This window comes from Oncorhynchus gorbuscha, linkage group LG02 (genome assembly GCF_021184085.1).
Source record: "Oncorhynchus gorbuscha isolate QuinsamMale2020 ecotype Even-year linkage group LG02, OgorEven_v1.0, whole genome shotgun sequence".
In the NCBI taxonomy this organism is placed as follows: Eukaryota; Metazoa; Chordata; class Actinopteri; order Salmoniformes; family Salmonidae; genus Oncorhynchus; species Oncorhynchus gorbuscha.
In genome coordinates this window covers 37,376,502-37,391,501 of record NC_060174.1, presented here as the reverse complement: position 1 = coordinate 37,391,501, position 15,000 = coordinate 37,376,502, and the positions used below count along the sequence as shown (strand labels likewise).

The 15,000-nt window shown below is 45.8% G+C and overlaps 1 protein-coding gene across 1 annotated transcript in view; it reads right to left on the bottom strand.

Annotated features, from left to right (window-relative positions):
* The window catches only part of LOC124001828 (transcription factor Maf-like), a 66,522-nt gene that overhangs the window by 40,788 nt on the left and 10,734 nt on the right, over positions 1-15,000 (bottom strand). Inside the window, exon 2 of the mRNA XM_046308944.1 lies at positions 13,871-13,945. Coding sequence (XP_046164900.1) covers positions 13,918-13,945 — 28 coding nt within the window. The 3' untranslated portion in view covers positions 13,871-13,917. The remainder of the gene's footprint in view (positions 1-13,870; positions 13,946-15,000) is intronic.

Genomic DNA, 15,000 nt, shown 5'->3' with positions numbered 1-15,000 from the left:
AAAGAACACGTTAACCTTATAGTAACATGTCAAGTGAGTGTTTTAGGCTTGGGTGGTATACTGGGGTATTTTAGGCTTGGGTGGTATACTGGGGTGTTTTAGGCTTGGGTGGTACACTGGGGTATTTTAGGCTTGGGTGGTATACTGGGATATTTTAGGCTTGGGTGGTATACTGGGGTATTTTAGGCTTGGGTGGTATACTGGGGTGTTTTAGGCTTGGGTGGTATACTGGGGTATTTTAGGCTTGGGTGGTGGTATTTTACTGGGGGTATTTTAGGCTTGGGTGGTATACTGGGGTATTTTAGGCTTGGGTGGTATACTGGGGTATTTTAGGCTTGGGTGGTATACTGGGGTATTTTAGGCTTGGGTGGTATACTGGGGTATTTTAGGCTTGGGTGGTATACTGGGATATTTTAGGCTTGGGTGGTATACTGGGGTATTTTAGGCTTGGGTGGTATACTGGGGTATTTTAGGCTTGGGTGGTATACTGGGGTATTTTAGGCTTGGGTGGTATACTGGGGTATTTGGAAAAAGCCACGGGATGGTATTTCAATACCGTCAATACAGTTTCAACTATTTCTTTGAAGTTTACATGTTTTTTGTTTTGGAATATTTGTAGCTACTCTTTAAGTAAATAATTGCAATAAACTTGTGCAATATGTTCGGAGATAAAGAAGATTGCGTTCTTCATTTCCCCCCGTCACATCATTTTTCATTATGAAGCTTAGCGGTTGTCCCCAGTCACGTGGTGTTTGTTAACAAGCACAAAACACGAGAGACCGGAGCCTTGTGAGTCACTCACTGTCGTGCAGCATGCGCCAGGTGATCTAGTTACAATATGGAATTCACAACTAAATGTTTGCCTGCTGGATCTCTTATAACTATTAAGTTGACTGTCTGAAATGTGCTTAATGCTCTGCAGTTGTGCATTTGGTTTGCTAATTTAGTGGCTAGTTAGCTATTTAGCTAAGTGCTTAGTTTCCTGCAAAATCAAGTTTTGCTTAGTAACAGCAGACAATTGCCTCTTGGATCAAGAGTCTTGCTTGTCATATTTGTTTTGTGCTTGCAGCAAACTGAGTAGCATTTTTGAGTTACTTGTGTAACTCTATGCTCTGGGATGTTGATCCTGAAAATATATTAAGTCAGAGACTGTATAAAATGTTCCCAATGCGCTCGTTAGCATTTAGTTGCTATGGGATTTAACATGTACTTGTTAGCCTTTACTAACTTTCGGATATCAGAGGCTCAGTGGGGTTTGAAAATAGCGCCTCTTGTGTTCAGTGCCGGTATTACCGAATATCCCAGGATGTTACAAGGTCAATATGAAAGTAGGTCAATCTGGATACAGCCCAAGCCTCGTGTGCATTTGCGTTTGTATTAGCATGTACGCACACAGTGTTCTATCTTGGGAGGATGGATCTAGTGATACAGAGATCTTGTGGACAGATTTAGCATCACTGCACTTCGTTCTCTCCTATCATCATCCTTTTCTCTCATCCCTGCTGAGTGCCTGAAGGAGGGTCTGAGTTAGTGGACACACACGGTAAGTCCAGACCTAAGACAGATTCCCTGCTCTCTCAACCACAGAGCAGAAGAGGAGAGGAGCTGAGAGGAAAAGTGGACAGAACAGAACGAGTGGACACCTGCCTCTTGTCAGCTTCCTGTCCCAACTAGTCTCGGGAATCCCAGAGCCAGGGCAGCAACAGCACTAGGTCTGGGATTAATGACACCTGCCTCTTGTCAGCTTCCTGTCCCAAATAGTCTCGGGAATCCCAGAGCCAGGGCAGCAACAGCACTAGGTCTGGGATTAATGACACATTCTCTTGTCAGCTTCCTGTCCCAAATAGTCTCGGGAATCCCAGAGCCAGGGCAGCAACAGCACTAGGTCTGGGATTAATGACACATTCTCTTGGTAACTTCAAAGGACAGCTCTCCAAACAAATAAAGAGTTTAGGGTAGGCGAAGCTTAAAATGTGGGTGGGAATTGTGCTGTTTAAGCTAGGGCAACTAGCAGATAAGGCCTTTTCCTCTATGCCAAGCGGACGTGGTATACTTAGACATGTAAACTGGAACGTTGGTAGATTGTGGGAGGCAACCAGTCTGTCTAGAGCAGGTGGATGGGCAACTTTGATGGGAGTGGGGGCCACAAAATCTGAACTCATCATGACGGGCAGCAGCGGCTTGCGGGTCTGCGTACCCACATCCATACCCCCACCTACCTTGTGAGCAAAACAGGTTAGGGACACCCCTCTTGCCAGGGGAGAGGCATTTAAAAAATATATATATATATTTTTTGTGCAATTCTACACATTTTGCCATGGAGCTTAGAGAAAAGGTTGCCGTTTTAAAGCAAGTTTGCTGCATTCGAGGGACTTGGGGGCCACCAGTTGCCCATTCCTGGTCTAGAGAGACTACGTCCCAACAATGAAAACGGTTGAATATAAGACATTACTCTGCCATTATAGTGTGTGGTAGGACCAGAGACCGTGGCTAAGACCAGAGACCGTGGCTGTGACCAGAGACCGTGGCCGTGATCAGAGACCGTGGCCGTGACCAGAGACCGTGGCTGTGACCAGAGACCGTGGCCGTGACCAGAGACCGTGGCCGTGACCAGAGACCGTGGCGGTGACCAGAGACCGTGGCTGTGACCAGAGACCGTGGCTGTGACCAGAGACCGTGGCGGTGACCAGAGACCGTGGCTGTGACCAGAGACCGTGGCGGTGACCAGAGACCGTGGCCGTGATCAGAGACCGTGGCTGTGACCAGATACCGTGGCCGTGACCAAAAAATCTAAATGTGAGGATTTACTGAACAGAGACCCTGGAAGAGCAAGGGTAGAGAGAGATATGAGGGTGAAAGAAAGAGAGAGAAAAATTAGGGGCCCCTTTTAAAACCTCTCCTCCTCATGTCTTTTACCATGTCCCCTCTCATTACCCCTTTTACTTTCTCCTCCTCACTGTCTTTTACCATGTCCCCTCTCATTACCCCTTTTACCTCTCCTCCTCATGTCTTTTACCATGTCCCCTCTCATTACCCCTTTACCTCTCCTCCTCATGTCTTTTACCATGTCCCCCTCTCATTACCCCTTTTACCCCTCTTCCTCATGTCCCTCTCATTACCCCTTTTACCTCTCCTCCTCATGTCCGTCCCATGTCCCTCTCATTACCCCCTTTTACCCCCTTTTACCCTATTCCCCTCTCATTACCCCTTTTACCCCTCTTCCTCACTGTCTTTTACCCCATTCCCTCTCATTACCCCTTTTACCCCTCTTCCTCACTTTCTTTTACCCTATTCCCCCTCATTACCCCTTTTACCCCTCTTCCTCACTGTCTTTTACCCTATTCCCCCTCATTACCCCTTTTACCCCTCTTCCTCACTGTCTTTTACCCCATTCCCTCTCATTACCCCTTTTACCCCTCTTCCTCACTGTCTTCTACCCTACTCCCTCCTCTATGCCAAGCGGACGTGGTATACTTAGACATGTAAACTGGAACGTTGGTAGATTGTGGGAGGCAACCAGTCTGTCTAGAGCAGGTGGATGGGCAACTTTGATGGGAGTGGGGGCCACAAAATCTGAACTCATCATGACGGGCAGCAGCGGCTTGCGGGTCTGCGTACCCACATCCATACCCCCCACCTACCTTGTGAGCAAAACAGGTTAGCGACACCCCTCTTGCCAGGGGAGAGGCATTTAAAAAATATATATATATATTTTTTGTGCAATTCTACACATTTTGCCATGGAGCTTAGAGAAAAGGTTGCCGTTTTAAAGCAAGTTTGCTGCATTCGAGGGACTTGGGGGCCACCAGTTGCCCATTCCTGGTCTAGAGAGACTACGTCCCAACAATGAAAACGGTTTAATATAAGACATTACTCTGCCATTATAGTGTGTGGTAGGACCAGAGACCGTGGCCGTGATCAGAGACCGTGGCTGTGACCAGAGACCGTGGCCGTGACCAGAGACCGTGGCTGTGACCAGAGACCGTGGCTGTGACCAGAGACCGTGGCTGTGACCAGAGACCGTGGCCGTGACCAGAGACCGTGGCCGTGACCAGAGACCGTGGCCGTGACCAGAGACCGTGGCTGTGACCAGAGACCGTGGCTGTGACCAGAGACCGTGGCTGTGACCAGAGACCGTGGCTGTGACCAGACACCGTGGCCGTGACCAGAGACCGTGGCTGTGACCAGAGACCGTGGCCGTGACCAGAGACCGTGGCCGTGACCAGAGACCGTGGCCGTGACCAGAGACCGTGGCTGTGACCAGAGACCGTGGCCGTGACCAGAGACCGTGGCTGTGACCAGAGACCGTGGCTGTGACCAGAGACCGTGGCCGTGACCAGAGACCGTGGCTGTGACCAGAGACCGTGGCTGTGACCAGAGACCGTGGCCGTGATCAGAGACCGTGGCCGTGATAGGCTGTACTTTGGAGGCAGTAGATAAGATGTTCTTTATTTCTGAAAGTCATTTAGCTCTGGATGAAGGGAGGAGAGGAGAGGTGGAGTTATAGTTATAGAGCTGTCTATGGTTTGGGAGTGTTTTTTAAATGGGGTCTGGAAGAGCAAGGGTAGAGAGAGATATGAGGGTGAAAGAAAGAGAGAGAAAAATCGTGGAAAAGAGAGGGGCTTCTCTGACATTGCGGAATGAGAAATGGACAGAAGGAAAGAGGAGGATAAAACCAGTTTCCTCTAAATCATGTGTTGTTTTTCTCTTAGTTAAACTCAGTATAAACCACCTACACCTTCAGTGTATTTATTCTCTTTCTCTTTCTGTATCTTTCTCCCTCTTTTTTATCTCATTCTTTTTCTCTCTCTAGTCTGGCTATAGATACTGATCAGCTGATAAGAGATGCATGCTGCAGCTTCCTGAATGATAACCTATGTGCTCAGTCAGACCTCACTCACTCACTCACTCACTCACTCAGTCACTCACTCACTCAGTCACTCACTCACTCACTCACTCACTCACTCACTCACTCACTCACTCACTCACTCACTCACTCACTCACTCACTCACTCACTCACTCACCACTCACTCACTCACTCACTCCCATCAACATTAAAAACAATAAATACAATGTTGTCCTGTCCCAATGTCAGATCATTATTTTAATCTCTCTCTCTGGAAAAAATCTAAATGTGAGGATTTACTGAACAGAGACCCTCATTACCCCTTTTACCTCTCCTCCTCATGTCTTTTACCATGTCCCCTCTCATTACCCCTTTTACCTCTCCTCCTCATGTCTTTTACCATGTCCCCTCTCATTACCCCTTTTACCTCTCCTCCTCATGTCTTTTACCATGTCCCCTCTCATTACCCCTTTTACCTCTCCTCCTCATGTCTTTTACCATGTCCCCTCTCATTACCCCTTTTACCTCTCCTCCTCACTGTCTTTTACCATGTCCCCTCTCATTACCCCTTTTACCCCTCTTCCTCACTGTCTTTTACCCTACTCCCTCTCATTACCCCTTTTACCCCTCTTCCTCACTTTCTTTTACCCTAATCCCTCTCATTACCCCTTTTACCCCTCTTCCTCACTGTCTTTTACCCTACTCCCCCTCATTACCCATTCTACCCCTCTTCCTCACTGTCTTTTACCCTACTCCCTCTCATTACCCCTTTTACCCCTCTTCCTCACTGTCTTTTACCCTACTCCCTCTCATTACCCCTTTACCCCTCTTCCTCACTTTCTTTTACCCTAATCCCTCTCATTACCCCTTTTACCCCTCTTCCTCACTGTCTTTTACCCTACTCCCCCTCATTACCCATTCTACCCCTCTTCCTCACTGTCTTTTACCCTACTCCCTCTCATTACCCCTTTTACCCCTCTTCCTCACTGTCTTTTACCCTACTCCCCCTCATTACCCCTTGTACCCCTCTTCCTCACTGTCTTTTACCCTACTCCCTCTCATTACCCCTTTTACCCCTCTTCCTCACTGTCTTTTACCCTATTCCCTCTCATTACCACTTCCCCCTTTCTCTACCCTCCTTCCTTTCCCTGTTAGCTCTTTATGTGAAGAAAAGTATTTATTTTCATTTATCAAAGCCTTTCCCCCCTGAGAGAGGAAATGTGCCGTGTCTGCAAAATGCTGTGTGTGTGTGTGCGTGTGTGTGTGTCGGGGGGTACAGAGCGATGCTGGAGGTTATTATGTAGAGACTGGGACGCGACAGGAGATTCCTCTGATTGGGAATAAAACACCATCTTATCTATTTACATAAAGCCCAGTGCGATTGATACACACACACACAACACTCACACAAGTGCATACTGTAGCCATTAAAAGACACAGACACATACACACAGAGATGCACACCAGCAATACACACACACAAGCCCTCACAAAAACTGCAGAAGCAGGCAAATACACTTGTAAACAAACACTAGAGGAAATTCACAAAGGAATTTGTCGTAATTAAATTGCAATGATCGCCCTTTTTAGATTTCACTTTGATGATGGAAAAAGATAAAGTTAAAACGAAGACATTCTGGAAAACAGCTCTAATGGAACTTAAATGAAAAAGAACATGTAATTATCCACGCCTGGCAGAGGAGAGGAGCCTTGGAGAGAAAAGAAAACACCCTGCTTTATTACATGTTGATGCTGAAGCTAGCAGCAGCATAACAATACCATTTATTTGTTGCAAACTTCAACTCTGCTGACATGCAATAAAATGATCCTTCTTCACAACCCTCACTGCCAATAACCCCAGCTTAGACAAAGACTGTGTCCGAAATCTGTCTTGCCCACTACTTACTAAAACAACATACTGTGTATTAATAGCACTGCAAAGTATTTACAATGTACTGTTTAGTAAAAACGTATGCAGTAAGAAACAAATATCAACATACTACTCATCCAAGGGGTCATCTCATGCACAATATGCATATGTTAATTTATGTAAAGCGCATCCCCTGATTATCAGCTGTCAAACACAAGTGTGAAAAGACAATTCTCTTCCTCAATAATGTGCAGCGACTTCTACTTGATGAAAAGCTGAAATGAGTATGACATCCTGGCATTTAAAGCATACTACATTTTCTACATTTGCTCTAACCCTAATACCAGTCCAGTGTTATCAGTCCCAGGTATTTACTAACCATACAACTACACCGCAAAACAAAGCAACAAAAACTGCATCAAATAAACCCCCCCCCCCCCCAGTCAGGCAATCTTTCTATGATACTGCAAACTAAACCTCTTCTACAGACTCCCTGCTGCTGCACACACACACACACACACACACACACAACCTCTGCTCAGCAAGCTGTGTGGCCCTGTATCGAGCTGAGTACAGGTGGGATAGGGGTCTGTCTGCTGCCATGGCTCTGATTGGTCCAATCTAACCCTGACAGCAGGTCAACACCCCTAAATCTAACAGCCAATCACTGGAGATCACTGGGGGAATGGAAATCATGGAGAAGGTACAGTACAAGCCCATTTGAAGGACGGAAAATAATATACTGTATATGAATGTAAACAAATAAGTATTTCTCAGAATTGGAGTTTTTAGTGTAAATAAAGTGTTGTTGTGAAGCAGGTGGTGTTCACTCCTGCTGGAAGTGTCTCACTTTCCAGTTCTAAAATAGACCCGTGTGTGTTTGCATATGAGAAATAAATAAATATAGAGGGAGGCAGGGAGATGCAGATAAAGAGAGATCCCTCATGCACACCTCTCTCTTGCTCCACCTCCTGCGTGCCTCCTCCTCTCTTCCCTCTCCTCCCTCCCTCTGTACCATATGTGTGTCAACCTTGACCCAGAGCAGTAGAGCACAGGAGCATTGAGTGGGAGAGGGAGCAGGGGAGAAAGGAGAGAGAGAGGGGGAGGCAAAGTGAGGAGGGCACATTGCCCTGTTTATGTAAGATTTGAGCACACATCCAAAATGGCCACTAACAGAACAGTGAGAGTGGAGCAGAGAGGGAAAGGGAGATTTCTGTGACAACAGGAACACTTAGTTAATGTAGCCTACCCAGTACTCTGAGCATGAGTATGTTGCCTCTCTGAGCATCTCACTCCACGGAAACAAAGTACGTAGAGATTCCTCTGTGGCCTAGCGATTAGCAGCATGTTTCTCCTCCTCTCCTCCCTCCTTCTCTCACTGCATCCGTTCTCATTGACATCATTATCTGAGACATCGACAGAGGGGAGGACTGGGAAACAGAGAGAGCAGATCTGCTGGGAATCACTTCGCCAATCATTAAAACTCTCTTATCCCTCGAATACCTGCTTGTTAAACACTGTGTGTGCGTGTGTGTGTGTGTGTGTGTGTGTGTGTGTGTGTGTGTGTGTGTGTGTGTGTGTGTGTGTGTGTGTGTGTGTGTGTGTGTGTGTGTGTGTGTGTGTGTGTGTGTGTGTGTGTGTGTGTGTGTGTGTGTGTGTGTGTGTGTGTGTGTGTGTGTGTGTGTGTGTGTGTGTGTGTTAAACAGGCTCAATCGGAGCATGCATTAAAGGATTTGCGGTAGTCTATTAGGAGTGTGTGTGTGTGTTCTCTACTCTCCTCTTCCATCACCAGAACCTGTCCTTTTCCTGTCATGAAAGTTTAATCAGCCATTTAAAAGCCAGTGACCAGGCTGAGTCTCTGTTTGTACCCTGCCTCCAGGTTTGAAGAAACTGATACAGGGAATGCAGAGGTCAGCCCTGGTCCAGCCAGCGTGCCCTGCAGGCACTGAGTAGTAGCTTCAGTACATCAATTCACTGATTACAACTGGAACCACTTTTACTATGATAAATCAGGGCCAAGTGAGAATAGTCCAAATGAAAGAGACTATTTAGAGATAGACTATCTTACATGGTAATGTACAGTAGCTGTAAAATGGTGGATGCTTGCAGCAGAGAAGAGAGCCATCAGTTGAGAGCCATCCGTCAGTCTGTAGGTCTACTCTACTGTGTACAGGGAGGAATCCATCAGTCTAGCTAGCATGTGCTGAGAAGGGGAGAGGGGGATACGTCAGTGATAAGTCAGTCTAGCAGGAAAGAGAGAGAGAGATGTAGACCACACAGCTGATATATAGCCTCTGCGGCTGGCTCACTCTCGCTCACATCTCTCTCTCTCTCTGTCTGTCTCTGTCTCTTTCTCGCTATAATTAATTTAGCATGAACACATAGCGGAAGCACATTAATATACAAAAGAATAACAGAATGACTTACTATAGAAAAAAAATGCAAACGTCTATTATTTGCTGTTCTCTCCCTTACCCACCCATTTCCCTCTCCCTCCCTCTCTCTTTCTCTCCCTCTCTCCCATGTTCTACCTCTTTCTGTGAATGGGTGATTTATAGGACTTAATTGCTGGCAGTGGTTCATGTGATCACATGACCATGTCATGACAGCATGTGATAAATACAGTTAATAGAATTAAAACACTTCTTTATAGGGGAACCAAACACACACAAACAGAAGACAACAGTACTGCTAACCCAGAACTTGTCGAGGCCTTTTTGCTAGTCTGGAAGCCTTAACACACAGTGTGATGTACCAACTCCAGTGGGAATATGAATCCCTCACTGTAAAACACTGGGACAGTGACAGAAGAGTCCGCAGGGTTTAGTCCATACATCCTGTTGTTACATGGAGCTAGATATCAGGGAGTGACCTTTTTATGCACCTCATCATACATTGTTAAAATAATGGGGTGTCTTATAGCAGGATGCTCCATCCTGGGGGGGGGGCAGAGAGAGAGAGACAGACCGTGGAATGGGGTGGCCAAAAATAACTAACTGAAAGTCACACCCCCAATTAGCCACAAATATGACTGCATTGAGGCATATGTGCTTCCTTGAATATACGCACCATGACACTTTTGTGTGTGTCAAGAACTGCAAAGCTGCTGTTTTTTTCACACACAACAGTTTCCCGTGTGTATCAGGAATGGTCCACCAGCCAAAGGACAACCAGTCAAATTGACACAACTGTGGGGAGCATTGGAGTCAACATGGGCCAGCATCCCTGTGGAAGGCTTTCAACACCTTGTAGAGTCCATGCCCCGATGAATTGAGGCTGTTCCCAATATTAGGAAGGTGTTCCTAACGTTTTGTACACTCAGTGTATATATGGGAACAGCCGTGTGTTTAGCACTGGCGTCTCCTTATTTATCTCTGTGTTAGTTAGTTCCCTCGCAGCACTTCAAATGAATGTCATCCTGAGGATATAGAGGGAGAAAGCTAGAATTCAGCACTTTCCCTGCAGCCTGGTTATTTATCAAGATAACAAGCAGGAGAAGCCTCCTGTTCCAGCCAGGCCTAGGCAATATGTTCTCAGTGTGTGTGTGTGTGTGTGTGTGTGTGTGTGTGTGTGTGTGTGTGTGTGTGTGTGTGTGTGTGTGTGTGTGTGTGTGTGTGTGTGTGTGTGTGTGTGTGTGTGTGTGTGTGTGTGTGTGTGTGTGTGTGTGTGTGTGTGTGTGTGTGTGTGTGTGTGTGTGTGTGTGTGTGTGTGTGTGCCCTGCGAGAGGGAAATAAAAGGGTGTTAGAGAGAGGGGATGGACGGCTGCATCTGGTTATGGATGCACTGGGACTAGTAGGTACATTTATATAAGGAGGGACAGGAGTCACACACATAAACACACAATGTTATGGATGCACTATATGCCAAGGTGAAAGATTTAGTCCATGCAGGAATTTGCACACGTGCAAGCATATATCCAGTACAGCTAGAATGTCCCAGTACAGGGATCCATGCTCAATTATACTGAGGAAAATCTCTATTTAGATGTAGAGTGCTGCATTGTGTGGCTGTTCAAAGGGTAGCTAGTTGGGTTGTTAATATACATTAGCATCGGGGCCACGGTGTGTATTGCAGCTAGATGGATTCTTCCTGTAGGACTGTGTATTGAGATATATCCTGAGGAGTGTTGGTATTGTGCCATGTTAACAACTCTATAGCATCAGCGCTAACACAAGGGCTGCTGGAGTTTAATTAGACACGGGGTGCAAAGCTAACGAGCTAGTGCTGGGGAGACACTGCAGGGAAGAGAGGAGAGGGAAGACAAGAGGAAGGAGAAGTGTGTGTGTGTGTGTGTGTGTGTGTGTGTGTGTGTGTGTGTGTGTGTGTGTGTGTGTGTGTGTGTGTGTGTGTGTGTGTGTGTGTGTGTGTGTGTGTGTGTGTGTGTGTGTGTGTGTGTGTGTGTGTGTGTGTGTGTGTGTGTGTGTGTGTGTGTGTGTGTGTGTGTGTGTGTGTGTGTGTGAGAGGGAGAGGACATAGAAGAAAAGAGGAGAGAGGGAGGAGATGTGGGAATGCTGTGGGCTACAGGAAGACCCTAAGGCTAAGAACTATGATAGTGTAATGTATTTCCCCTGAACCAACTCACAACTAATCACTGCATCTCTCTCAATCATGCTGTGAACAGACATTCCCTACCTGAGGACAGTATCTCTGCCTACCCCCCTCCCTCACTTCCCTCTCGCAAACACATACGTGCCCCACACACTCTACCGAAGTCTCCACCAAAGACTAATTAAAATAGATCTGAATAAAACAGACTAAATATGGGCTCTGCACTCACACAACTAGAAACATGGGAGGAGAGACATACAGCATTGGACATCAACATAATTTGAAAGGAGAAGAGGGGTGCTCTGAGACATTATGTATATATATATATATAACTATATACAGTATATATATATATATATACACAAGGATTCTTCTGTACAAGGAGACAAAGACAAATACTGTATTAATGAAGAAAAATACATAAACTCACCCACATACAGTACCTCCCCACATACAGTACCTCCCCACATACAGTACCTCCCCACATACAGTACCTCCCCACATACAGTACCTCCCCACATACAGTACCTCCCCACATACAGTACCTCCCCACATACACACACCGTGATGTTGCTGTGTCTGTGTCCTTCAATAATAACCTGACCTGCTGGCAGCCTGCGAGGCACCACACACACACACACACGCACGCACACACTCACTCACACCCTGTAACATGCTCTATAGCTTGAGCCTGCTTCTAACCCCCCCCCCCCCTCCAACCCCCACCTCCCCTCTCCCCCAACCAGTGACCTCAGAACTCCTGACAGGCAGAAAATGCTGAAGTATGCAGGTGTCCTAATGTCGCAGCCACACACACACCGCTGTCTTATATTGCACTGATTGGCGTTAACCCTGTCACTGCCACACGATTCCTTAGAGTATACACTTAACAAACACACAGAGCAACTGTGACGCTGATATTGATGCTGTCTTTGTTCAAAATTTCCGGGGCTTTTCGGAGAGTTGTTCCACGAAGTGGACACACACACTTGTGTCTGAGTGTGTATGTGAGCGTTGTATTACAGTGGTGATGAGTCGTCAGGCTGTGAGGCTGTTATCTCAGACACAGTGATATGTGAGGGTGATACTCCACATTGACCAGGCCTTTAAATAAGCCCTTCGATCCTACTGGGACAACAGTAAGGTCACTGCCTGCCTCCGCTCTCCCTGTCTGCCTGCCTGTCTGGCTGCACCCACTGCCAGATCCCTCCATCCCTAACTCTTTCTCTTCCCTCCTCCTCTCCCTTCCTCCTTCCGCACGCCATCCTTCACTGCCTGGCTGTCTGTCTGCCCCGATAGAGAGGTTCCTCCATCCCTCTCTCTCTCCCTCAATCTCATCCCATACTCCCACCCGTCCCTCTGTCTGTCAGTGTGAGAAGTGAAGTCTGTCCCCATGGAGACAGGAGACAGAGTCCCAGGGTCAAGGGTCAGCTGAGAGGTGAAAGGTTGTGACCCTATCCAATGACCACTAGGGAGCAGAGAGGGCATGTCACTCCCCACCTGTCAATCAGCCTGTGCTGTCGGACACCAGACAGAGAATTGCATTCCGTCACAGACACAAGCCACAGAGACATGAGCCTGTCAAATATATGCTGTAACAATCCTCAAAAGATACCTTATGTACAGTCACTGTGCTCAGATTTCTGCATACAAAAAACTGAGGACTTTGTTGGGAGATTTGTATTGTAATTATCACAACATAGAGAGCAGGGAACATCAACTAGATTCAGCCGCGAGCAGATATTTTCTTGAGTGGATGGTCGGGGGGCCAGAACATAATTCTAAATCATTTGTACTCTGCAAATTGATGCGAGCCGCCAGATGATGATCCCTGATATAGAAGGTGAAAGAAGTCCCAACAAGAAAGGCGTCCTCCTGAGCTAGTTGCATGTCTGTCTTCTGGTCGCGCCGACCATTAAAATCATTAGCACTTAACTCTAATCCGTATGGAGCCTGTACATCTACCGCTGGCTGCCTTCACAACCAGAACTGTCAGACGATCAACACACAGCTTCACCAGAGGTATAGAAAACAGAGGCCAACATATCGTCTGGACTGCCTCACTGTATAGAGACACATTCAGAGGGTTACATACTGTGGTAATATTGTACCAAATCTAAACAAAATCAACACAGAAAAGGTTCTGAGGTAAGGAAGTGTGTTTTTATCACGCTGAAGACAGTGAACAATTATTATAACATTTATCAAATTAAATCAGCAAAGTCAACCTCTATTGAAATGTGAAAATGATTTAGTAAAATAGTGAACCCATTTTATAAGACACACTGACAGTTATGACAGTCAAAATTGTAAATACTGTTAATATGTATATCCTTCAGTATAATTGTACAATTGTGCTTCATAAAATGCTAAATATTTGTTTAATAAGTATTCGATATAACAATAATAATCAAACAATAAGATACAATTATATGAATAACTATTATATTAAACTCAATAAAGATTTTATTGTGAATGTGTATACTTTTCATCTTTTCCAGAATTGTTATAAAGCAATAATATAGCTAGCTTAAAAAAGTAATGTGTGTGTTATGAACCAGGTGATCAGTGAGCTGAGGAGAAGGGACAAGATGGCAGATGTTACCTCAGACTCCAGGTCAAGGGTCAGGGGGCAGGGTTCAGGGGTCACTATCACAGATGGAGGAACTTTCTCGACGTCCTGAGGATAGAGATAATAAAGGCAAGGATTAAAACATGGTAAAAAAAAAAGGCAGAAAATTGTTTCACTAAAAAATACGCTAAGCTTCTGTACAATCTTAGGAGAAGAGGTGCTATCTAGTACCTAAAAGGGTTATTCATCTGTCCCCATAAGATAACCCTTTAAAGAACCCTTTTCACAGAGGGTTCTACCTGAAACCAAAAAGGGTTCCCCTATGGGGACAGCCGAAGAACCTTTTGGAACCTTTTATTCTAAGAGTGTAGCAGAGAGGGAGGTGAATGAGAGAGAAAGAGAAAGAGCACATTAAAGCCTCTTTATACATATTTAAGCAACAATGACAGCCATTCATTTTTCCAGTAATGTCATTAACACTGAGACCATATGGACCATGTACTGCTTAGCCAGGAGTTACCATTACCACACACCACTCTGAGAGAAAGCAGGATGGTAATGACACACACGCTTCACCACTTGCTGTAGAAATTGAAGGTACCTACTGAGTCCTGTTATGTGCACTATAATGTGTGCTACTGAGTGTGAAGTTGACCAGGAGCCGTAGAAATTGATATTAATTTGCAGACATTTTGTACAGATAAATAAGACGGTAGATATAATCGAAAGCAACATGTGTACAAACAGGTGCACACCCATCCGTGTGGGACACAGAGAGAATGCTAGGACATGGCACCAGTGTGCGAGGTCAGGGTCTTTCCCACGTACAGATAAAATGAGAGAGGAGAGAGACAGCGGAAGAGCTGAACAACACTTTGGGTCACCTTGTCTGGCTGGAGATCAATGTCTGTTAGACTGGTGAGTGAGAGAGAGAAAAGAGAGAGGGAGAAAAGAGAGAGAGAGAAAACTAGAGAGAGCGAGAGAGACTGTGCAGCCACTGCACAACAGCAGAACCTGACAAAATGTGAAAAATATAAAATAAAATAAAAATATAAACACATTTGAAACCCTTATTCAAGGTTTCAAAGACCTCTCTGATGAGTAGGCTACCCATCCTGTTAGGGGAGGACGCAGAGAGCTGTGGGTTGGCAGCGCGCTATATT